We start from the raw sequence: 25,555 nt of genomic DNA, 5'->3' as shown, positions 1-25,555 counted from the left end.
GCGCACTATATAACAACAAATGTCCCTCCCTACTATCAGGGGGCGCGTCTAGTGCAGCCCTCGTGCGTTAACCACGCCCCTGTTCGCATTGATGGTATTCACTACTACTAGAACTCATGACGATAGTAGCCTGTGTTCCATGAGAGGTAGTGACAAAAATTTCCAAACAGAAACTGTATTTTAGAGCTTTTGTATTGATATTGTACGTAGAGGGTTAGCCTGGGGTCTACCATGGCTACACGTCAAAACAAAACAAAACAAAAACACCACGTTTTTAGTGCAGCAGCGACACCATGTGGTTATCAAACGCGAAATAATGCGTGTTTCTTTGTTCAGTAAATAATACGTTTTTTAATGAAAAGCAAAGAAAATAAAGAAAACAATTTGGAGTATTTGGCCCAAGAACGCACAAAGCTATTTCAAATAAAACTAAATACAATTTACCATTCAAGGTCCCAGGGCATTTCAAACACTCACATATCTTGTCTCACCGCAAGATGTGTGAGACTGACCACATACAAGTAAAATACAACAAACAAGGGCATGTCAAAAGCAGTGTAGAGTGTCCAAGTCTGGTCCAAAGCTTAGGTCCACTAGGATGATAAGCTTAACCTTATGGAGGCCGGCACCAAACTTGATGTGGTACGCATGGCTTTGAATGGCAGGGACCTTAAAGATACAGCTTTATGTTCAAAAACTTTGTAAAAGTTATAATTAAACCTCCTGACCTTCCTGCAGGATATACGGCCATAACATTTAGAGCAGACCCTGTCTGATATACACACCTCTACAACATGATTATCATACAAATATGTGTTATTATCTTGTGGATTGGAAGATTACGCTATATGACAATTCCCCATGCCTATCTCATACATTAGTGGTAGCGTGTGGCAGTTTTGTCTTCCACTTCGACTTTCAGTTTTTGATATTGGAAGTATTGGAGTTGTAGACAGTTGATCATTTTTAAATTCAACGAAATACAATCTCTTCCTGCTCGTCTTCAAGTCATAACATATCTCCATTTTTGCAGACATTTAACTCTATGGATCACAATAAGACTGGGAACCAGACAAATCCAAGAGGTCATCGTTTAATTGCTCTGGTGTATGTCTGCACCCTCTGATAACCCCCTTTGGAAAACGATAATGAACAAAGAGGTTCCAAACTTAAAAGTATTTACGAATCAGTCTGGGATGTCAGTCTAGTATTGTCAGCAGCGAGGTTGACAAGAGCATGACTATTGTCACTAAAATAGGTGGGATCCGACGCTGTGGGAACCTTCAAAATAGAAGTGGAGGACCAGTGCATGCTTGAAAATAGAACAAGATATAACTAACTGAGATATTTCAATGACAGAATGATGCAGATTACCTAGTGGAGAGACTAAGTGAGTAAGGGGGTCACTTATGGGGATTAGGTCCCTTGTTGGAAGAAGAGCAACCACCTTCTTTATGATTAAATGTCACATTGTCTGAATGACAATGTTAGATGTGGGAGGCCCAGCAGAGGACATGCACCTAAGGCTTTGACGGAACAGCTGAATCAACACTTCAACGGCCGACAAACGCAGCAAGAGGGGCTCTTAGTGGGAAGATGTCAACACCACCATGGCAGAAGAAATTGAGGTACAGAATAAAACCTGAAGCTCCAGTGTCAAAAAGTAAAAGTCCTCACCAGTCATTTGATTTAATGGTCACGATTCGCTATTCAGTGCAATGAATGGCTATTATTACTCTCTATCTATGGGTGTTTTTTCATTTATGGGCTTTTGAGAGGAGTACAATTACAAATAGGCCTACTTTACAAATATTACAATAAAAATGTGCGGGAGGTACCACAACTAGAGGCCAAAATAATGGATGTTCTTTTGGAAGAAATATTTTATTTCTTTATTATTTATTTATTATGCGTTGGATTTTCAAGGTTGTGTTATGCACGACTATTTTATAAGTACACTGACAGGACCAAGTCTCGCGGAAACGACGCGGCCCGCCTCTCAGCGCGTCACCTATCACGAGACCTTGACGCTGCACAACACAACCGGCTTTCATGCATCCATAAGGTTGGCAGTTGTACTCGAGGAAGACGGAGTTTTGGCAATCTACCTCTATTCTTTTGGTTTGAGGAATATCATTTTACCATTTCGGAAACAGGTGGGATTCTTAAATATAACTAACCCAAACACACACATATTGCAACCCGATGGTTGTAGCTTCCTCAATACGTTTTGGACACATGTCTATGGATTGAATTATGATGACTGAGGATGCTGCTGTTAAGATGCTATTAAATCAGCCTCTTGTTATTATCGCGATCATCTCAATCATATCATCGTAATAAATATATAGATAATAATACATATTCCCAAATAGCTCATTGATAACACCAGATAGGTAATTTATAATCAGAGCCCAACATCTAACCCTTTTCCAGCATGAATGAAGACTTGACAGCAGAGCAAGGAGAAGTGACTGCACTTCTCTGCCAAGAAGATGAACTACAGGATGGACAGTAAGATGTTCCAATACTTGAATATGAATCTATGATTAGCCTACTTTCTACCAAAGTATTTGTTGTTGATATCTGCAGTGCTGTTTGTGCCAGCCTTCATGCGTTCGCCGGTGTTTTTTCAGAATGAGGGAGGTAGAAGTGGAGGGCCAAAAGGTGCTGCTGGTCCGTACAGGGGGCCGGTATGGTGCTGTGGGAAGCCGCTGCACCCATTATAACGCTCCCCTGGTCAAAGGTAAATGCTTACTGATCATCACTATTAGTGTATCCAGGCAGAATCAGAAGAGGTGTCCTTACTAGGCCTGGAACAGAATAATAGAGGAAAGCTGGGATAATATAATTCTCTTTGTGTTCGCTTTATATCTATTTAATAGGCCCATTTATTTCCTCTGACAAAGGTTCTTACTGTAAGTCGCTCTTGATGCAAGTTTTGTGCTAAATGCCCTAAAGGTAAATGTTAATATATGTAACGTATCGTGTTCAAGCCCTAATCTTTCATGCCATTTCATGTCTGATAAGTAGAAGAAGCGGCAGTACGTTATTAAGTTAAAACATGGTGTGATATTTTCTACAAGCCGCCCCTGCCAATGTTTTTACATAATTTATCTGGGTATTCAGGAGCTTTGGTGGGCAACAGGGTCCGATGTCCCTTCCACGGTGCTTGTTTCAATGTAATGACTGGAGATATAGAAGAGTTTCCAGGTCTTGACTGTTTGCCCTCTTACAAGGTAATTATGAACCTTTTGATGCAACTATTGTTTTATAATACTAAGGTAGTGAAATAGAATCTGAAAAAGTAGAAATACAAGTTTGACCACGAAGTTAATGGAGCGACCGTTAGAGAAAATGTGTTGCATCATGTAACAAAAGCGAAAAGATTAATGAGGTTTGGCTGGTTAAATGGCTATATCTTCCCTAAACATCTGTAGACACACCTCTCCACTTGTAGGCTTTCAGAATTCCAAACCTACATTACTTTTAAAATCTACAAACCTCCTGTGTGCTCAATGTTAATGTGAACTACATTTTTTTTAAGTACATTTATTCATACTTACACCCTTATACATTGTTACCTCACCTCGCTTGTCGCTTTGGATGTAATCGCTTTAATGTGGCTTAATATCAAAATGGTTGTGTCTCTAATTCCTTTGAATGCATTTGACAGGTTAAAGTTGAGGATGGCAACCTGTACATCTCATTCAACCGAAAGGTAATTGAAGGCCAAGAAAATGAGTTCAGACATTTTTTAGAAACTTCTTTAAACAATGGTTTCCCCTCTTTCTAATGAATGGTTGTTGTTCCTTTGATGTCATTCCCCTTAGACTCTGAAGCTCAGCCGACGGGTGAAAGAGATCAGCAGCAGGGAGCCAGAGGTCAACCACAGCACCCTGCTCATAGGAGGAGGTAACGTACCCTCTAAGACCACAGCAGCAGCAAATGCAGCACTTCAGCCTGTTACACCGCATGTTGTTTATGCCCAGGCCCCGCAGCCCTGCTCTGTGCCGAGACACTGAGACAGAACTCTTACAAGGGTCGCATCGTCATGGTAACCAAAGACGCCCTGCCCCCGTTTGACAAACCCAAATTAAGCAAGGTAAACGAACCAGTCAGACCAGATTATGTATGTTATACGATGTAATATCTATATATACAATAATTTCCCACAGGATTAATAAAGTTACAACGCTCTAATCTTGTGATATATCTATTTATTACCACAAAGCAAAAAACCGGAATGTTTTGCAGGCATTGAATTCGGAGAGCAGCCAAATTCTCCTTCGTTCTGAGGACTTCTTCAAACAGTATGGGATAGAGGTGTGGACACAAAAAGAGGTAGGCGAGAGAGGGACTAACCTACATAATATTGTGGTTGCTTAAGGGTCTGTTCATTCTGGTCCACAGGTGATTAACAATGCCCTAGGACTGTCAACAGGCTCACGATAGGTGATTGCCTTTTGATGTGACACATAATAAGCAAACATTTTGTAACCGCAGTAATAGAGAGTTTAGAGAGTTGATAGAAGTTTATCACAGTTTTGTTAATTTACTTACTTTAGAAATAATCCTTTAATTGTATTTGGTTAATTGATTAAAAATATACCCAAACCCCATATAGATAATTAGAGGACAAGAAGCTAGCTAGTAAAATCCACCGCAACCTCATACAGCACTAAAGCAACCTAATCGCATGAAGAGACATAGAGTGCAGGAGTAGATGTTTAATAATGTGTGTGTGTGTGTGTGTTTCAGGTTGTGTCGGTAGAGCCGGTCGATAAGGTGGTGAGGCTGAGTGACGGAACAGTGCAACCTTACAACCAGCTGCTCATCTCTACCGGCTGTAGGTCAGAATGCATATTCCTTCCATCTACTTGATAACTACCATGTACAGACCTTTATTAGCCCAAACACACAGACAGCTGTTTCAAATAACTATGCAACTTGCATTGTGGTACAATGGCATCACAGTGTTTAGTATCTGACGTTATCTTCTTCCAAAGCTTCACTTATCAAGATAATGACACAGGTCAGATGGTTTACTTACTCAATTGTTTTTCAAAAGGTGTTGTTAGGCCATGCCGTCTTGAGCAAAGTCTGATGTTTTTTTATCTTTTCTATACTCAAGTATTTCAAAGGGCTCCTACTGAGCTATGGAATCTGTTTTACCGTCTTAAAAGAAGAGCAAATACTGCAGACTAATATAGTCACACTATGTAAAAATAAAACTAGCCCCTCAGCTTTCTGCCACGTCTAACTAGTCATGTGATTAAACAAGACAGGTGAGTTATTATACCGTAACCCTCTCGTCTCCTCCGGATGCTAGGGCGCGGTCGCTAGGCTGTCCTGGCCAACACCTGGAGGGAGTCAAGCTGCTGCAGACTCACCAGGACGCCCAGGAGATCCATAACTCCTGTCAGGGTCAAAGGGCAGTCATCATTGGCACATCTTTCATAGGTGTGTGAGATAGTGGGAGAAGTGTTGACTGTTGACAATAAAATTATTATATTATTGTCACCTAATTAATTAATAAGTGTGTCATTTTATATAATAATATTCCCTTTTACATCTCGGTTTGTTAATATATATGCGCTTGGTTAAGCTATAAGCTCTTTTTTTATAATCAGCTTTGTAATTTTTGAGTATGAAAAAGACTGTATGTGTCTATGATTGAAAACCATGAAACACCAACCTCCTCCAAAATGTGTTTCATGTATATCTTCTTGCCCAGGCATGGAGGTGGCTTCTTACCTATCGAATAAAGCTGCCAGCGTGGCCATGGTTGGCACCACTCAATACCCTTTTGAAAGGTCACTTGGCCCCGAGATTGGGAAGATGGCGATGCATGTAAGAACCTATTGGTTTATCTTCATGGTATCTGTTCTGCCAGACTGTGGTGTGTTTATAAATTACACAAACTCCTCTGTTTTTGTTTTTTTATTCTAGATGTTGGAGGAAAATAACGTCAAGTTCTACATGAAGGACAGAGTTCTAGAGATCAGGGGAGAAGATGGCAAAGTAAGACGCAATAACGTCATATATTGACTTTGATAGTAAAAACCTGATCTGTAAACTTCACTTGGCTGTACTTGTGTCTCTGATCTTAAAACGTCTTTCTGACAATACTCAGGTTAAAGAGGTGGTGCTGGAGAGTGGTGCCGTTCTGCAAGCGGATGTTGTGGTGGCAGGAATTGGTAAAATAAGAATTGCCACTATTGAAATTATACAGCAGTAAAATTGACAATGGCTTGCTTATGAACATGAATATGGTGTGCAGGTGTCGTCCCGAATTCTGACTTCCTGATGGGAAGCCAGGTGCAGACGGACTCCAGGAAGGCTGTAGTCGTTGATGAGGTAAAACCCTGGCCAGGTGCAATTTGATACAAGTTTTTTTTTTGGTATTGTGTGTCGTTCAAAACGACTTTGAGTCTCTGATTTGGTGACATGATAATATTCATAATATGAATCTTCTGTTTCCAGTTCATGAAGACCACTGTACCAGACATCTATGGTGCTGGCGATGTCACGTCCTTCCCCCTCCCAATCCGCGGGGGTCAGAGGGTCCAGATCGGCCACTGGCAGATGGCACATTCACATGGTAACACTTCACTACCAGTCCAGAAACCATGGTTTGATTGGGAAGTGATAGATATATTGGAGAAGCCGATACAGACATCTTGTTACACTCAGGCAGCAGCTAAAGAGCTGATGGCTCTTAGTGCAAGCTATTTGTCATAAGAGATTGCTTGATTTGATCTCTTCCACAGGCAGAGCTGCGGCCTTAAACATGCTTAACAAGCCCACCAAGATGGATTCTGTTCCGTTCTTTTGGACTGTGTTGCTCGGAAAAAGTATCCGATACGCAGGTGATGCATCTTGAGGAACATTGCGCCGTAATTTATTTGACTGAAATTGATGAAGAGTAGTCAAAAATTGTTTTTCTTCTTTTCAATATTGTAGGTTATGGGGAAGGATACACAGAAATCATATTCCATGGCAAAGTGGAGGAAGGAAAGTTCCTAGCATTTTACATCAAGTGAGCAGCTGCAGTGTACTATAGCACTTCTTTTAGTGAACTTGAAGGTAATGTTTAGTATAATTCGCTGTGTTGTCATTGTCTTATGTTTCCAGAGAGCAGGTGGTGGTCGCAGCAGCAAGTCTCATGTTTGACCCTGCTGTATCTCTGATCGCAGAACTCATGTCCTCAGGGCAGCAAATCACAAAGACACAGGCACAGTGAGTGTCAGGCATGCGTGTGTGCGTGCGTGTGTGCTTGTCGCTGGACAAGCTCTTTAAAATAAATGTTGTATGATTATTGCGTTGAATATAACCTTGTATTTTTATTTCAGATCTGAGGACCTGAGCTGGTTGAAATTATAGTGTGTGGTCCAGGATCAAGGATGAACTCAAACCAGTCCATTTACTTTATCAGGGAGTCTCAATTGCTATTATGAATATAATAATTTTCATTAATTTATCTTTTAATTAATGGCTTTTTCAATCATTGGTATTCCTCTTGTACAATGAGTCATGGCTTTAAGGCTGCACATTATCTAGGCTGTTCCATTTATCCTGATTAGTCAGGTAAACAGATTCTAAGAGCTGAGAATGACGCTGGAGGCAAGGTCTGAAATTACAAACGTAAATGTTTTAAAGATAATCTTACTTGAAACACCATTTTTATTACTTAACATACCTGATTAATCAACAGAGGAAAACCAGTTACAGTAATGAAGGTGCTAATCAGCGAAGATATAGGGGACAAAATGGACAGTGTGTACATTATATCTATCCAATGTTTATTTGAACTATAGCTTACTTGTAGATTGAGTTGGTACTATTATTTTGGGTGTGACCGTGGCCATATTGAGTTGCTCTAGTTTGTTATTTTGTTTGTAAACCATCTGCCTTGTGTTACTCCTTCAGGGACAAATAAAGTATGTTGAGCGATTGATTCATACATGTAGTAATAAATGTTCATAATAATGATGAGTATGGAATTGTATGGGGAAAGAAAGTTACCAAACGATTTTGCTATTTGTCTGCAATGCGATATGGCCTTCTTCCAATCAATGTCATTTTTTTTTCCTTGAAAGGCTTTCCACCTGGGTGTTATTTTCACAAGGGTTAGGTTTATGTGTTAGGTGTGTGTTTATTGTATTTTTTTCTGTGTGTATTTGTTAAATACAGTTTTCTGCAGAGGCAATTTACAACTTTCTGAAGAGCTGAAAAAACGCAAAAAAATGCTTCACTTACAAAAAATTGATAATCGAAAATGTATTATTTGGTAAAAGAAAAAAAAAAGAGTATTAACATGTCCCTTTTAAATCAAATCATGGAGACTGGGTTTATAATTCTGTGATGTGTTCATCCATCATCTTGGTGCTTTAGATATGGGCCCTGAAGGGGGTATGGTCTCACTAAGCTTATGACCCTTAACTGTACCCCCACCTAACATAATTTTGGTAGGAAATAAAAATATATATATTTAAATGCAGATAATTTAATGTGTTTTCCAGTTAGTTTTTTTCTTGCAGAACTTAATATTAATTAAATAAAATGTAAGAAAAATATATATTTGTTGCAGATGAAGTGATCTTGTATTGGACTGTCATAATGGATATTATTCTAGAAAAGAATGAAGAGGACTTTTAGTTTTCTATACTATTGATTAGGAAAATCGTGCACCTTTACCCAGCGTTGCATATATGAACTTTGAACCCTTGTTTCCGGGTTATTCATCCGGGTATTTGAGCTGTGGCGCTCGTCCCGCGTAGTCGTATCTTCCTACGTAACCTAGTCAGTCTGACTAGCACGTTATGTTAGGAACGGCGTAGTACGTATTACGTGAATTCCAGTTGCGTCTGTTAACGTCCATCGTGTGGCGGTGTCGTTCACCGTGCGTGCTGCCTCAAGGAAACACAACCAGCGGAGAAGTCTACTCAGTTATACAAAAGAAATGTGGTAGTGTGGAAGATCCAGACTTTGAGGATCAACTTTTGACTCTGAAGGTAAAGTTAGTGTGGAGTGATTCAAACATTTAAGAAAGTTTTGTTATTCACGTGTATTGTTCAGCTGAATTGCTACGCTACGTTAGCATTGAGCTAGGTCGTTTTTTTTACGATAGTCTGCAACCTAAAGTTAGAACGTATAAATCCATTTGTTGGCTACGATGGTGGGATTTGAACAACGCATCGAATTTAATATTGATCAGCCACGTTAAGTATGTATTGATGAAAATGATGTGCGTTCTAGTCAGTTTGTTCCTATTATTCTTGCACTGAATGAGTCGCTAGCTTACTAGCTAGCTCACCAGTTTCCTAGCTTAGCTACAGGAATCCATTATTGTGCGCGTGTTGACGCGAGGCCATCGGTAGAGGAAACCTTGTTAAAACCCTACATTAACCGTAACCCGGTAGAAACCCTAAACTAACCCTGTTAAGCATAGACTCACACTTTCGAAATCGAACCCTAAAGATGATCTGCATTTCATGATCTTATGTTAGTGGTCATTTATGTATTGTATAACACCGTGTACTAACTTAGCTGTGCTGTTAGGGTGTTGTATGTACTAACACTCGTATGTTATTTGAGGTAGAGTTATTGTATAAAACAGTATATGCTGTTATCGTGTTGTATGTATTACGACTGCTTTGTTAATGGTGTTTATTTTTAGTATATGCTAAATTTGAACTAGCTGTGCTTTGATTTGATCTTCTAGTTGTAAGGGGCATGGCAGCTTCTTTCGCTTACAGAGGGGTCCCAGGAGGCATGCCTCCAGGCGTCCCCCCTCCAGCCTCCATCCCCGACTTCATGTCTGAGGAAAAACTTCAAGAAAAAGGTCTGTACACATTTAAGCATCCCCAGTTTGCATTCATATACCCAGTGCTACTTGCTGTGGAGACAGCATAAATGTTTTCATATGTGACCCAAGTTTTGATTTTTTGTGCATCAAAACAATTCCACAGCGAGAAAATGGCAGCAGTTGCAGGCCAAGCGGTACTCAGAGAAGAGGAAGTTTGGCTTTGTGGATGCCCAGAAGGAGGACATGCCACCTGAGCATGTCCGCAAGATCATCAGGGACCATGGTGACATGACCAACAGGAAGTTCCGCCACGACAAGAGGGTCTACCTTGGGTATGAACATTAACCTGAACCAGATGCTGTTTCAATAAACAAAATGGATATTTTCCAAGGAAACTTCCTAAATGGGATGAATGAACAATCTGTATTGCATTTGTGCTCTGTAGGGCGTTGAAGTATATGCCCCATGCCGTGCTGAAGCTGCTGGAGAACATGCCCATGCCCTGGGAACAGATCCGAGATGTGCCCGTGCTTTACCACATCACTGGAGCCATCTCCTTCGTCAATGAAATCCCCTGGGTGATTGAGCCGGTCTACATCGCACAATGGGGGTAAGAGCCGATTAAATATCCCTCAATCCTACTGTTAATTTTTATAGTGAAGTATATTATATATCTGCATTGTTTCCTAATGCTAATTTCTTCCCGCCCTGCAGAGCCATGTGGATCATGATGCGTCGTGAGAAGCGTGACCGTCGGCACTTCAAGCGCATGCGTTTCCCGCCGTTTGATGACGAGGAGCCGCCGCTCGACTACGCAGACAACATCCTGGATGTGGAGCCGCTGGAGGCCATCCAGATGGAGCTGGACCTGGAAGAGGACTCCTCCGTCGCCGACTGGTTCTACGAGCACCAGCCCCTCAAGGACGCCACAAAGTGAGGCTCGCTTCACGCTCATCATCAAATTTCTCTGTTTGCTTGGAAATGGAGGGTTAATCTTACTCCTTTTTTTTTGTTTTTTTTCTTGTACATGAAGTTGACACTTTGGTTTAATCGTAGCAATGCTTCACTGTGTCCTAAGGTTTGTGAACGGCACCACCTACCGTCGCTGGCAGTTCACGCTCCCTATGATGTCCACCCTCTACCGCCTGGCTAACCAGCTGCTTACAGACCTGGTGGATTACAACTACTTCTATCTGTTTGACCTCAAGGCCTTCTTCACTTCCAAGGCTCTCAACATGGCCATCCCCGGAGGGCCCAAGTTTGAGCCGCTGGTCAGGGACATTAACCTCCAGTAAGTAAATATGGCTATCAATAGACTTTGATAGAAATGAACAAATTATTTTTTAACTAAAGACTTTTTGAAATGTTTTTTGTAGTAAAACATTACATATTTTTGGTTTATGCACTGACTAAAGTTGTGTTCCTCCTTTTACCTCTAACAGGGATGAGGACTGGAATGAGTTCAATGACATCAACAAGATCATCATCAGACAGCCAATCAGGACAGAGTACAAAATCGCCTTCCCCTACCTGTACAACAACCTCCCACATCACGTCCACCTCACCTGGTAGGAAAAAACATTCACTTCCAAATCATCTATGGATGAAACAACATTGACTACCAGAATAACCAGAACTGTTGGATCTTCTCTCAGGTACCACACTCCAAATGTGGTGTTCATCAAGACAGAGGACCCTGATCTGCCAGCCTTCTACTTTGATCCCCTGATCAACCCCATCTCCCACAGGCACTCTGTCAAGGTAGGCCCTCCTGTGTTGCTGAAGTGAAAAGTTGTTGTTGATGAATACTCGGATATCATACCAAAATAAACCCCTCTTACAAAGGCGCACTTGCATTGGTCTGCTTGCCTGTGCGTAAGAACTTGAGGAAAATTCAAATGAATGGTTAGTTTATTCGATCACCGGCTACATTCCGGTTGGTTACCTAAACATTCAGACATGCGTTCAAAGTGGCCTTAAGTCAACATTCAGACGTGAGTTCAAATTATCTGTTTGTGACGTTTTATAATGGGGTTTTGCAAGTATACTGGCTGTCCTTCATGGCATCCTGTTCATGTCCTCCCCAGAGTCAAGAGCCTCTGCCTGATGACGATGAAGAGTTTGAGCTGCCCGAGTACGTGGAGCCCTTCCTCAAGGACACTCCTCTCTACACGGACCACACCGCCAACGGCATTGCTCTGCTCTGGGCGCCACGCCCCTTCAACCTGCGCTCTGGGCGGACCAGGCGAGCCATTGACATCCCTCTCATCAAGAACTGGTGAGAAGACGACACCTAGTGGATGAGAAAGTTGTTGTTGAGTGCTCGGATATCATACAAAAATAGACCCCTCTTACAAAGGCGCACATGCATTGGTCTGCTTGCCTGTGCGTAAGAACTAGAGGAAAATTAAAAAGAATGGTTAGTTTATTAAATCGCCGGCTACATTCCGGTTGGTTACCTAAACATTCAGACATCAAAGTAGCTTTAAGTCAACATTCAGACGCGAGTTTAATTATCTGTTTGACGTTTATAATGGGGATTTGCAAGTCTCATGGCTGTCTTTCATGGCATGCTGTTCATGTCCTCCCAGGAGTCAAGACGCTCGCCTGGTCCGCCCATGTGGCATGTCCTCAAAAAGCAATGTCCAGACACCCATGTGATCCATATATGGACGTGGAATATGTATGTGGTTTGAAGTTGTCTTTTTGTCCCCTCACAGGTATCGTGAGCACTGCCCTGCCGGCCAGCCTGTTAAAGTGCGCGTGTCCTACCAGAAACTGCTGAAGTATTACGTGCTCAACGCTCTCAAACAGAGGCCACCAAAGGCCCAGAAGAAGAGGTGAGCCTCTGAACACCCTGTAGATGTTCTACATCCGTGTTGGCAACACGTCTCTAACCAGCGTTTGTTGCTGGGCGTTCTCTCCCACCAGGTACCTGTTCCGTTCCTTCAAGGCCACCAAGTTCTTCCAGTCCACCAAGCTGGACTGGGTGGAGGTGGGGTTGCAGGTCTGCAGACAGGGCTACAACATGCTCAATCTGCTGATCCATCGTAAGAACCTCAACTACCTGCATCTGGACTACAACTTCAACCTCAAGCCTGTCAAGACGCTCACCACAAAGGTTTGACAAGTCTCTTCAACTCTCTGGGACTTCACATCAAAATAGACCCCTCTTACAAAGGCGCACTTGCATTGTTCTGCTTGCCTGTGCGTAAGAACTAGAGGAAAATTAACATGAATGGTTAGTTTATTCAATCACCGGCTACATTCCGATTGGTTACCTAAACATTCAGACATGCGCTCAAAGTAACATTAAGTCTGTTCTAGTAAAGCTACAGTGAATGCAAATTATTTTTTTTGCCCGACCTTCCCCCCCACCCCAACACTAATTGTGTATTGGGAAAAAAACATGGGTTCTTCAACACCTGCGATATCACATTTGGTTCTGTCTTCTCTTCCTACAGGAGCGTAAGAAGTCCAGGTTCGGTAATGCTTTCCATCTGTGCAGAGAGGTGCTGCGTCTCAGCAAGCTGGTTGTTGACAGCCATGTTCAGTACAGACTGGGAAACGTTGACGCATTCCAGGTCAGTAACACGCTCATTATTACATGATGGAATCCCGCAGCAGCTGCTAAATAAAACTAAAAAGGCAACAGTGGATATTTATATATCTGTAAATTGACGGTGCGACGCGCCGGCCAATTTACAGAGGCCCACTTGCATTGGTCTGCTTGCCAGTGTGCAAAATGTTTATTTTGTTTAATCATTGGTCAGTTTCCTATTGGTTGCCTAAACATGAGCAAATTCCCTTCCCTTCATCCTGGCAGCATCAATTGTGGTTTTCCAGAGTTCCCAGTCTAATTACCAGATTTATTTTCCATTAGGGTCCACCCAGTGGTCTCTTGAATGTATGCGTGATTCGATCGTCCGTGCATTGTAAGGCTGTGTTGATGGGACTTGCCTGTCCTAAGGTTGTCTAACAGCAGTGCTATGTTGCTCTCTAGCTGTCCGACGGGATCCAGTACATCTTTGCCCACGTGGGCCAGCTGACGGGCATGTACCGTTACAAGTACAAGCTGATGAGACAGATCCGCATGTGCAAGGACCTCAAGCACCTCATCTACTACCGCTTCAACACCGTAAGCCCTCCCAATAAACGATAGATGCTTTTCCCACCTCCACAAGACGCTAAAGAGCAAGTTCAAGCTTTATATTGTCACTGTTGGACTCAATGTCCCCCCCCCCCCTCCCAGGGTCCAGTGGGTAAAGGTCCAGGCTGTGGCTTCTGGGCTCCTGGCTGGAGAGTGTGGCTGTTCTTCATGAGGGGCATCACCCCTCTGCTGGAGAGGTGGCTGGGCAACCTGCTGGCCAGGCAGTTTGAAGGTATGCAAACGGGCTTGTAATTTACACCCAGATATGGCTTAATGTACTGTTACAACCGTAGGGAATAATGCTATGATGATAAAAAAATGAACACAAATAAAATGTATAACAATATAATTATATAATATAAAGTATAACTGATGGCAAGCAAGGCTACGTATGATTACATATCAGTATTGTGTTGGATTTTACTAATTGTTTTATAAAATATATTGTTTCATGCCATTTGTACAATTGAATGATATAGAACAAGTGGAAAACCAAACTTTACCGTGAAAGTCTACTCATGGGAAATCCTTTGTCATAACAAGCCATTTCCCCCACCCTCTCTCCCAGGGCGTCACTCCAAGGGCGTGGCCAAGACGGTGACAAAGCAGCGTGTGGAGTCCCACTTTGACCTGGAGCTGCGTGCCGCGGTCATGCACGACATCCTGGACATGATGCCCGAGGGCATCAAGCAGAACAAGGCCCGGACCATCCTGCAGCACCTCAGCGAGTCCTGGAGGTGCTGGAAGGCCAACATCCCCTGGAAGGTGGGTCCTCGTCAGAGGAAGTGTAGCCTGGGATCGTTTTAAGTTTCGATATTATATGTAATGTGTGTATATGTATTAATTTGAGATGGTATTCCACCGGTATATTTATAAAAGCCATACAGGGCCTTTCCTCAAAGGGTTCCTCCACCTGAAAATCAAAACTAATGTGTTCCTCTTGACCCGCTCCCAGGTGCCCGGCCTGCCCACCCCCATCGAGAACATGATCCTCCGCTACGTCAAGGCCAAGGCTGACTGGTGGACCAACACGGCCCACTACAACAGGGAGCGAATCCGCCGCGGGGCCACTGTGGACAAGACGGTGTGCAAGAAGAACCTGGGCAGGCTGACCCGTCTCTACCTCAAGGCGGAGCAGGAGAGGCAGCACAACTACCTGAAGGTAAGGCAACTTTATGTTGTTAAAGTTGAATTGCAAACTAGTTTCCTTTTTTATTTCTGACCTTCTTAGGATAATGGATCAGTTTTTGTGGTTATATTTTGACAAATGGATCCTATTTGTCTAGTAATGCCTTCATTTTTGTTAATCACACAGCTACTTTGCTGTGGCTAATGTGTAACGGGATGTGTTGGCTTCAGATCAGTGGTCAACAGTGTGAACCAGCTCTTCCTAGATAGGCCCACGGTAACCATGTGCTTGGTCCTCAGGATGGCCCCTACATCACAGCAGAAGAGGCCGTGGCCATCTACACCACCACGGTGCATTGGCTGGAGAGCAGGCGTTTCTCCCCCATCCCCTTCCCCCCGCTGTCCTACAAACACGACACCAAGCTGCTCATCCTGGCCCTGGAGCGGCTCAAGGAGGCCTACAGGTAAAGCCCAGAGATGGCTCATTTCAGTTACTTCTTCGTTGAGGTCGTCATTGTTATAGTCGTAATATGACTATAAATCCTCTCTACAAAGATGGTTTGTGAGCCGAAATACAAAGTGTTTGTGTTTTTTGTTTTGTGCAGTGTGAAGTCTCGTCTAAACCAGTCCCAGAGGGAGGAGCTGGGTCTCATCGAGCAGGCCTATGACAACCCCCACGAAGCCCTGTCCAGGATCAAACGTCACCTGCTCACCCAGCGAGCCTTCAAGGAGGTGAGGGTCGTGAACGTTGTCCAAGTCAAAACAGCTGCACGGCTTGAAGGGAACCATACTACGAACCCATTAGAACCCAATACACTCGTCTCATTCAGCTGCCTGCCCCCCCCTCTCCCAGGTTGGCATCGAGTTCATGGACCTGTACAGCCACCTGGTGCCGGTGTACGACGTGGAGCCCCTGGAGAAGATCACAGACGCCTACCTGGACCAGTACCTCTGGTACGAGGCGGACAAGAGGCGGCTGTTCCCGCCGTGGATCAAGCCAGCCGACACGGAGCCCCCACCGCTGCTGGTGTACAAGTGGTGCCAAGGTAAGGCCCAAGTGGCTTGGTTTTTAAAGAGTAAATCATTGTTATTCTGGATTAATGCTTATGTCAAAGCATTGATCATCCAGTTTATGAACTTGGTGCTTCATGAACATGAATACGCTCTTCTGACCATAAAGCACCTCATGCTAAAAGTCACTGCTGTTGGTCTATCTTCAATAGGTTATGCTACCAGGTTATCGATCTCTAGCCTAGTTGTGTTAAACATATTTTTCAGTTCAATGAATCAAAACAAGTGATTAGTTGAGATGTGCAGCAGGGTTTCAGTGGGTTTGTCTGCCCCCTTCCAGGTATCAACAACCTGCAGGACGTGTGGGAGATGACGGAGGGCGAGTGCAACGTCATGCTGGAGTCTCGCTACGAGAAGATGTACGAGAAGATCGATCTGACGCTGCTCAACAGGCTGCTGCGTCTCATCGTGGACCACAACATTGCTGACTACATGACGGCCAAGAACAACGTGGTCATCAACTACAAGGTATGGGGGTCTTCAAGCTGTAGGTTTAACTACACGCTAATGCATTCAATGGCCAATCAGAAGTCTCCCGTTTCATAAAACTCGGATCAGTGCAGGCTTTCAAGAGCTTTGTTTAATCTCGTGATGCAAGTGTTATTCTAGACTGTAGTAGCTGCTTGTATTGCCTGGTGCAACCTATTTTGAGGTCTGATATTGGGGGCGTCACTTATTACCAGTTAATGGCAACTACATGAGTGAAGTCTTAATTACGCTGATAATTTCCAGCTTGTGTTAATAATTTTTCTTTTTTTTTTTTTGTTCTCCTCCAGGACATGAATCACACCAACTCGTACGGCATCATCCGAGGGTTGCAGTTTGCCTCGTTCATCGTGCAGTACTACGGCCTGGTGATGGACCTTCTGGTGCTGGGCCTGCACCGGGCCAGCGAGATGGCCGGCCCGCCCCAGATGCCAAACGACTTCCTCAGCTTCCAGGACACGGCCACAGAGAGCGCTCACCCCATCCGCCTCTACTGCCGCTACATCGACCGCATACACATCTTCTTCAGGTGAGACCACAACCTCCGCTCCCTGTGTGGTCTCATTTTACAGTCCTCTTTTTAAACTAGTCTTGTCCTCAATTATTTTATATATTATATATCTGAGATATTTAACCTAATGTTCTGTACTTGAGGGGCGGTCAGCGCAGGACTGGGTTGAAACGGGTGCACACCGTTTGCCGATGCGGTTTGGTTTTGACAACCACTTTGTGTGTGCAGGTTTACAGCGGACGAGGCCAGAGATCTGATCCAGAGGTACCTGACGGAGCATCCGGACCCCAACAACGAGAACATCGTGGGCTACAACAACAAGAAGTGCTGGCCCCGCGACGCTCGCATGAGGCTGATGAAGCACGACGTCAACCTGTGAGTCCACTCCCACGCCGCGGTGCCTGGCGTTTTTCTGAAGACATTGTCCTCGGGGTCAACCCGTCAAGAGAATGAATGGCATAGTTGGATAGATTTATAATCTTTTCTTCCCATCTCCTCCCCTCTCAGGGGTCGCGCTGTGTTCTGGGACATCAAGAACCGCCTGCCCCGCTCGGTCACCACTGTGCAGTGGGAGAACAGCTTTGTGTCCGTGTACAGCAAGGACAACCCCAATCTGCTCTTCAACATGTGTGGCTTCGAGTGCCGCATCCTGCCCAAGTGCCGTACCAGCTACGAGGAGTTCACACACAAAGACGGAGTCTGGAATCTGCAGAATGAGGTCGGTAGCTAAAAGGCCCCACAAATCCATCCTGATGACTGTTTGGGACAAATGTGCACAGTGCTGCGAGACAGTTTGTCCTCCTGGCACACGCTTTCTTTGAGTCCTCATCAACGTGTCAACCCCCGTGTGCAGGTGACCAAAGAGAGAACAGCCCAGTGTTTCCTGCGCGTGGACGATGAGTCCATGCAGCGCTTCCACAACAGAGTCCGCCAGATCCTCATGGCCTCTGGGTCCACCACTTTCACCAAGGTGAGCGCCACTTAAACCAGCTGAAACCAGGGACCTCGTCTAGACCTTCACTGCACAGCTGCTGTTTCCCATTGAAAGGATTGCTTTGAGTTTGAAATAGGGTCATGGTGACTTACAAAGCCACAACCACCTTACTATCCCTCCCCAGATTGTGAACAAGTGGAACACGGCTCTGATCGGTCTGATGACGTACTTCCGCGAGGCGGTGGTCAACACCCAGGAGCTGCTCGACCTGCTGGTCAAGTGCGAGAACAAGATTCAGACGCGTATCAAGATTGGCCTCAACTCCAAGATGCCCAGTCGTTTCCCCCCCGTGGTCTTCTACACCCCCAAAGAGCTGGGCGGCCTGGGCATGTTGTCCATGGGCCACGTGCTCATCCCTCAGTCAGATCTGCGGTAAGCTAGATCTATAGGTGGACTGAATATAAAGATCGACTTCATTGGTCGGTCCTTCCATAGGCAATTGATGAAATTTCTGAAATATTCTACTGGTTTCATGCATTTAAATCGGATTCTAACTGAATCTAGATCCGCACACTCTTAAAACCTAGCACTGGTCCCTGGGTGTTTGGGTGTCAGAAGTGTGCCACAGTAAGCAGGCTAGGTTTCGCTGACAACCAGGAGGGCTGCTGCCGAGTGACTGGTCGTTTGATAGTGACCTGAGCCACACCAAATAAGTGTGACTTGTAAAAACATCTATTTGTGTCTGTGTGAAATGGAGCTCCATTCTCAAGGTGTTCCTTGCCATCCCTTCCCCACTAGGTGGTCCAAGCAGACGGACGTGGGCATCACTCACTTCCGCTCTGGAATGAGCCACGAGGAAGACCAACTGATCCCTAACCTGTACCGCTACATCCAGCCCTGGGAGAGCGAGTTCATCGACTCCCAGAGAGTGTGGGCAGAGTACGCCCTCAAGAGACAGGAGGCCATCGCCCAGAACAGGTAAGCCCGATGACAAGTGGCTTCCTATTCTGACCCTGAATTCAAATGTGACCTTTTTGTAAGCTCTATTGACTTCTTTATTAACACTGAAGGGTTGTGTTTGGTTATAGTCAACATAGTATTTACTGTTATTTAATATATCTTTGTTGAAACAATTGTTTATTGCTTGAATACATGCAGTGCGGTTCATTGTTTTCAATCATTAAACCGGTTGAGCATTTCAAGCAACTCATTGAAAAGGCGGACTCTATGAAGGCTAATAGTTCTTCACATCCTGTGTCTCAGGCGTCTGACCCTGGAGGACCTAGAGGACTCCTGGGACAGGGGCATCCCCCGCATCAACACCCTGTTCCAGAAGGACAGACACACGCTGGCCTACGACAAGGGCTGGAGGGTCAGGACCGACTTCAAACAGTATCAGGTAAGAGGCACACCATGCGGATGAAGTTTGCCATTTTTAAATGCTGTTCCTTAAATTTAAGTAGCCCATTTTTGGTTCCCTTGACTTGTGCTAACACTGGTTTGTGTGCATGCAGGTGCTGAAGCAGAACCCCTTCTGGTGGACCCATCAGAGGCACGACGGCAAGCTGTGGAATTTGAACAACTACCGTACCGACATGATCCAGGCTCTGGGGGGCGTGGAGGGCATCCTGGAGCACACCCTGTTCAAAGGCACCTACTTCCCCACCTGGGAGGGTCTCTTCTGGTGAGAACGGGCTCAGGCCAACAAATGCACCTGGTTCTAGCAATGAACAGTACACTAGTCAGTGCTGGTGAGCATCTGGTTGTAGCGGCTCCTCTTGTTGGGTTTCAGGGAGAAGGCCAGTGGTTTTGAGGAGTCCATGAAATGGAAGAAGCTGACCAACGCCCAGAGATCTGGTCTCAACCAGATCCCCAACCGTCGCTTCACACTCTGGTGGTCACCCACCATCAACAGAGCCAACGTAAGGATAACTAGTGTTGGAGATTTCTGTGATTAACCTCTCCAGAGGCAGGTAAAAGGATGAAGCATTGGTCCGACCGTTGAACCGTCTCCTTATGTTCCTCTCCCCCAGGTCTACGTGGGCTTCCAGGTGCAGCTTGACCTGACGGGCATCTTCATGCATGGCAAGATCCCAACGCTGAAGATCTCCCTCATTCAGATCTTCAGGGCTCACTTGTGGCAGAAGATCCATGAGAGTGTGGTCATGGATCTCTGCCAGGTGTTTGACCAGGAGCTGGACGCTCTGGAGATCGAGACGGTGCAGAAGGAAACCATCCATCCCAGGAAGTCCTACAAGATGAACTCCTCCTGCGCAGACATCCTCCTCTTCGCCTCCTACAAGTGGAACGTCTCCAGGCCCTCACTGCTCGCCGACTCAAAGTACGACTTCATCGTAATCACCATCATCATGCTTTTTATGAAAGAGTTCTTGCTTAGGTTTGGCTAATTGTCAAAGGGGATCTACAGCCCTACTAAATGTCATGGCATTAATGTCCATTTTTCTTCCTTCAGGGACGTGATGGACAGCACCACCACTCAGAAGTACTGGATCGACATTCAGCTGCGCTGGGGAGACTACGACTCCCACGACATTGAGCGCTACGCCAGGGCCAAGTTCCTGGACTACACCACCGACAACATGAGTATCTACCCCTCCCCCACAGGGGTGCTCATCGCCCTCGACCTGGCCTACAACCTCCACAGGTGGGTGCCCTGGCTAGCATGGATGCATGTCAAATTCTAGAGGAAACTGTTGTTCTTGCGACTTTCACCATGGGATTTGAACTGGGTCATGTGGAATTATATAAAGCAGGACAAAGTAAAAACTTCTGATAATGTTGCAAATGATGCAACGGTTATGTTAGAATATTCTGATGAGTTGTAACATGTTAGTATGTGTTAAAGTAGTTAGTATGTGCTTAAAGAGACATTTTTCTCTAAATTCCACATGTGAAACCTAACACCGTGTTTCCTCTCCTCTGCAGCGCGTACGGTAACTGGTTCCCCGGAGGCAAGCCTCTGATCCAGCAGGCCATGGCCAAGATCATGAAGGCCAACCCCGCCCTGTATGTGCTGAGGGAGCGCATCCGCAAAGGTCTGCAGCTGTACTCCTCAGAGCCCACCGAGCCCTACCTCTCCTCGCAGAACTACGGAGAGCTCTTCTCCAACCAGATCATCTGGTTCGTAGACGACACCAACGTCTACCGGGTCACCATCCACAAGGTGAGCTTGTCCCGTCGGCCACCAACCATTTCAAGGGCTTCTTGAATGTTGGAGCCAAAGATCTATTTGGAGGCTTCTTCAAGGATAGGCCATCCCAAACAGAATGAAGGGCTGCCAGTGTGTCCGTCTTCATGTAGTCTTCATGTGTCCGTTTCAGACCTTTGAGGGTAACTTGACCACAAAGCCCATCAATGGAGCCATCTTCATCTTCAACCCCAGGACTGGCCAGCTCTTCCTCAAGATCATCCACACGTCCGTGTGGGCCGGCCAGAAACGTCTTGGACAGGTACAGCCCCACTCTTTATCACCATTAGAACTCACTTTTTGATTTAATAGTTGATGTTTTGTGGCAATTACTGTTTATTTAAATTGACGTGTTTCTATTCCTTCTGTAGCTGGCTAAATGGAAGACTGCTGAGGAGGTTGCTGCCCTGATTCGATCCCTCCCTGTGGAGGAGCAGCCAAAGCAGATCATCGTGACCAGGAAGGGCATGTTGGACCCTCTAGAGGTGAGCGGCAAAGCTGCTTTACCAAGTTTTCTTAATTCAGAAAACGTGGTTAATTTATGGTTCATTTGCTGCTTTCGATTTGAATGGGTAAAACGGCTTGCATAAAAATAGATAATCTAATGCCTTATTTGTCCTCCCGTGCAGGTTCACTTGCTTGATTTCCCCAACATCGTCATCAAAGGCTCTGAGCTCCAGCTGCCCTTCCAGGCCTGTCTCAAGGTGGAGAAGTTCGGAGACCTGATCCTGAAGGCCACCGAGCCCCAGATGGTTCTGTTCAACCTCTACGACGACTGGCTGAAGACCATCTCTTCCTACACAGTCAGTACCACGCCCACGCTTTAGGCATGAATTGGTTTAGTGTTAATATAATCTGGGAAAAATTGGTTGCCCAGTTAACTACTCTGAGCCAGACTAAACAGATATGAGAATATATTGACTCTTTGTGTAACTAGTGCGTTTCTTGTGTGTTGTGTGCGTATGTAGGCCTTCTCTCGTCTCATCCTGATCCTGAGGGCGCTCCACGTCAACAACGACAGGGCCAAGGTGATCCTGAAACCAGACAAGACGACCATCACAGAGCCCCATCACATCTGGCCAACCCTCACGGATGAGGAATGGATCAAGGTGGAGGTGCAGCTCAAAGATCTGATCCTGGCTGACTACGGAAAGAAGAACAAGTGAGTGGTCCAATGCATGCATGCTTGTATGGATGGGTAGGCATAGGTTATCCTGTTGCCGCCTCATTGCTGTATCTGTCCCCACACTTAAAGGGCTCCATGGCTGATATTATGTAATGGTCTCGCGTTAATGGTCAAACTTGCCTTAACTGGGCAGTTTCCCACCTGCAAGAACTTGATGAACTAGCTCTCTGTTTGAACACGTTGAAGTGTAAACAGTAAACATGGGTGTTTAGCCCTGCGGGTTCTGCCAGTTTCAAACTGCTACTGCACAAATGGTAGACATCTCAAATGGAGAAGACCAAATGAGGAAGACAAATCATTTTTTTGTTTTGTTTTTTCCCTCCCTGTATTCATACAGAAGTGATGTAGCAACAGTGTATCAATTAACAATCATCTCGTCATGCCATGAGTTCTCCCATTCAAAGCGTTGATATTGTTAACGACGTAATCCCTAAGGATTCCTCATGAGATCCTCTGATGGCGTAGCTTGATCTTTGGGTTCTTTGATAACGCCACCCGTCCTGCTCCTCCGCAGTGTGAACGTGGCCTCCCTCACCCAGTCTGAGATCAGAGACATCATCCTGGGCATGGAGATATCCGCTCCCTCCCAGCAGCGCCAGCAGATCGCTGAGATCGAGAAGCAGACCAAGGAGCAGTCCCAGCTCACCGCCACCCAGACCCGCACCGTCAACAAGCACGGCGACGAGATCATCACCTCCACCACCTCCAACTACGAGACGCAGACCTTCTCCTCCAAGACCGAATGGAGGGTCAGGTAAGCTGGCTAATGGCCATATCAAGCCTTTTTATTGTATATGCATTTCTTTCTTTGATAATGTCGATAAAAATGTATTTTGGTAGGTTTGCATTGAATGCATTTAAGCTGACAATCTTTATTGTTTCCACTCCCCAAACCTCAGGGCTATATCTGCTGCCAACCTCCATCTGAGGACAAACCACATCTATGTTTCTTCTGACGACATCAAGGAGACGGGCTACACCTACATCCTGCCCAAGAACGTCCTGAAGAAGTTCATCTGCATCTCTGACCTGCGAGCACAGGTAAACATTGCTGCCTTGTAATTGGCCGAACGCAATCATAATTACAGAATCGACCTGGCCTCTGTTGCTTTGGTTATGCACGGTTTTCTTTCCATTCACTTTTTGTATGGTGTGTCCTGACAGATCGCTGGCTACCTCTATGGCACCAGTCCCCCAGACAACCCCCAGGTGAAGGAGATCCGCTGCATCGTAATGGTGCCCCAGTGGGGAACTCACCAGACGGTTCACCTGCCCAACCAGCTCCCAGGACATGAGTACCTCAAGGTAAAGACTTTCTCCTTCAGCATCTCTTCATCATTTGGACCACGATGATGGCGTGTTGCCCTTCAGACTGCTTCTCAACACTCTCCTCTTTCCGCCCAACAGGAGATGGAGCCTCTTGGCTGGATCCACACGCAGCCCAACGAGTCTCCTCAGCTGTCCCCACAGGACGTCACCACCCACGCCAAGGTCATGGCTGACAACCCTTCATGGGACGGAGAGAAAACCATCATCATCACCTGCAGGTAGGAGCTCACCGCCATATTGAAATCAAAGTGTGACCTACCTAGTCGAAAATGGCTTACTGCCTAGGGTTGTGGAAAACCATTTGATTTCAACATGGCGACATCTGAAACTTTAAACGTGAAGATTGCGGTGCTGCTGCCACAGGTTATGGTATAAATGCTTAAGGTGTTTATCTTGTGTTCCATCAGCTTCACTCCTGGCTCGTGCACGCTGACCGCCTACAAGCTGACGCCCAGCGGATACGAGTGGGGTCGGCAGAACACGGACAAGGGCAACAACCCCAAGGGCTACCTGCCGTCCCACTACGAGAGGGTCCAAATGCTGCTCTCCGACCGCTTCCTGGGCTTCTTCATGGTTCCCGGCCAGGTCTCATGGAATTACAACTTCATGGGTGAGCCACGGAGACATTATTTAGTATTTCTCTCTGTAAAACGTTTATCAAATTTGCTTTACTGTGATCGTACAATAGCCAATGGTTGAACACAATTAGGCTGTCCCAATTTTTTTTTCAGTATTTTCAGTTCTGTTTATTGGATTGATTGTTTCACTAACACCGAACGACCAATATTATATCGATTAAACATTACTGATCCTGCTACACAGGCAACTACTGTTCTTTAAACGTGAACTGTTTTACTTGATCTTTTAAATGCATTCAAAGAGACTTTTCAGAACACCTCCATTATTTGAACCATGATGATCAGGCTTGATCATGTCATGATTTAAGCGCACATGGCATACAAATAATTGCCACTGTCCATATAGATCCCTACCATGCCAGGCGTGTAGAAGCTAAACGGTGATGCTGTTCTCTGGTTAATCCAACCTTCCCTTGCCTGCAGGTGTCCGCCACGACCCCAACATGAAGTACGACCTGCAGCTGTCCAACCCCAAGGAGTTCTACCACGAGGTGCACAGGCCCTCTCACTTCCTCAACTTCGCCTCGCTGCAGGAGGGCGAGATCTACAACGCGGACCGCGAAGACGTGTACGGCTGAGCGAGGCGGGGCCCAGCCAGCCTGTTCTCTAAGCTCTTTGTAGATACTTCTGCAGGGTAGCGTTTAGCGCCAGTCCCTGTGCAGGTGGAGCCGTGTTTCTTCTGGCGGAGAAATGGCCAACCCTGGACATTGAAAGAATCCTGTACACATTTTTTGATGTTTTCTATTCTTATTGCTAGTCCCAATCCCCAACCTTTTCCTCAAACTGGCTTTCAGAAAGACGTTTAGAATTGTCTGTTATTTGTCATCTCTGCATCTGTGCATTTATTTGTAGTATTATCGTTAAGTACTCACGTGTGAATTGAATTTGTCTTGAAATTTTGAATTGTAATTGCAAAATCATTTTTTTATACAAACGACTGTACCAGACGCCATCTGACTACGTTATACTGTACGTTGTGTGACGTTGTTGTTGGGGTTAAATAAAGAAAGGATTTTACTATGTTGTGGTGTGCGTGCTTAGTGTGGTATCATGCGCTTTGGTTTATGTCTGGGAGTAAAAGGGAAACACCTACTCGATCAGTC

The 25,555-nt window shown here is 45.2% G+C and overlaps 2 protein-coding genes across 2 annotated transcripts; both read left to right on the top strand.

Annotated features, from left to right (window-relative positions):
- Positions 1-2,065: 2,065 nt before the first annotated feature.
- On the top strand, positions 2,066-7,964 carry aifm4 (apoptosis inducing factor mitochondria associated 4). Its single transcript, XM_079731531.1, has 19 exons — positions 2,066-2,156; positions 2,437-2,514; positions 2,637-2,746; positions 3,130-3,239; positions 3,677-3,721; positions 3,834-3,915; positions 3,993-4,105; positions 4,258-4,344; positions 4,762-4,853; positions 5,333-5,463; positions 5,738-5,853; positions 5,953-6,024; positions 6,137-6,200; positions 6,284-6,360; positions 6,487-6,604; positions 6,774-6,872; positions 6,967-7,042; positions 7,138-7,242; positions 7,356-7,964. Exons 2-19 carry the CDS (start codon positions 2,438-2,440, stop codon positions 7,384-7,386), a joined length of 1,605 nt encoding a protein of 534 aa, XP_079587657.1. The 5' UTR covers positions 2,066-2,156; position 2,437; the 3' UTR covers positions 7,387-7,964.
- A 916-nt stretch (positions 7,965-8,880) lies between these two features.
- Positions 8,881-25,469, top strand: prpf8 (pre-mRNA processing factor 8). Its single transcript, XM_079731262.1, has 42 exons — positions 8,881-9,017; positions 9,728-9,847; positions 9,975-10,143; positions 10,257-10,421; positions 10,526-10,744; positions 10,890-11,102; positions 11,254-11,379; positions 11,467-11,572; positions 11,899-12,089; positions 12,532-12,651; positions 12,743-12,932; positions 13,276-13,395; positions 13,815-13,949; positions 14,064-14,193; positions 14,530-14,726; positions 14,917-15,123; positions 15,390-15,553; positions 15,695-15,821; positions 15,943-16,135; positions 16,441-16,628; positions 16,937-17,175; positions 17,386-17,532; positions 17,665-17,875; positions 18,011-18,127; positions 18,276-18,523; positions 18,890-19,069; positions 19,355-19,490; positions 19,606-19,775; positions 19,884-20,013; positions 20,125-20,432; positions 20,565-20,756; positions 21,038-21,275; positions 21,433-21,561; positions 21,671-21,784; positions 21,929-22,102; positions 22,268-22,461; positions 23,000-23,239; positions 23,385-23,526; positions 23,650-23,790; positions 23,893-24,032; positions 24,222-24,424; positions 24,876-25,469. Exons 2-42 carry the CDS (start codon positions 9,739-9,741, stop codon positions 25,028-25,030), a joined length of 7,017 nt encoding a protein of 2,338 aa, XP_079587388.1. The 5' UTR covers positions 8,881-9,017; positions 9,728-9,738; the 3' UTR covers positions 25,031-25,469.
- Positions 25,470-25,555: the final 86 nt, after the last annotated feature.

The sequence above is a fragment of the Pollachius pollachius genome, assembly GCF_949987615.1.
Source record: "Pollachius pollachius genome assembly, chromosome: 3".
Classification (NCBI taxonomy): domain Eukaryota; kingdom Metazoa; phylum Chordata; class Actinopteri; order Gadiformes; family Gadidae; genus Pollachius; species Pollachius pollachius.
Note: the sequence above shows the minus strand (reverse complement) of the source record. Positions and strands in the feature narration are given on the sequence as shown.

Bases quoted from the DNA above. Each gene is read 5' to 3' on its own strand.
- aifm4 (XM_079731531.1), top strand. From the start codon at position 2,438: ATGAATGAAGACTTGACAGCAGAGCAAGGAGAAGTGACTGCACTTCTC. The intron at 5,854-5,952 runs GTAAGAACCTAT...TTTTTATTCTAG, and splicing joins TTGGGAAGATGGCGATGCAT to ATGTTGGAGGAAAATAACGT. The intron at 7,043-7,137 runs GTGAGCAGCTGC...TTATGTTTCCAG, and splicing joins TTCCTAGCATTTTACATCAA to AGAGCAGGTGGTGGTCGCAG.
- prpf8 (XM_079731262.1), top strand. From the start codon at position 9,739: ATGGCAGCTTCTTTCGCTTACAGAGGGGTCCCAGGAGGCATGCCTCCA. The intron at 11,103-11,253 runs GTAAGTAAATAT...TACCTCTAACAG, and splicing joins GTCAGGGACATTAACCTCCA to GGATGAGGACTGGAATGAGT. The intron at 17,876-18,010 runs GTCGGTAGCTAA...CCCCGTGTGCAG, and splicing joins TCTGGAATCTGCAGAATGAG to GTGACCAAAGAGAGAACAGC.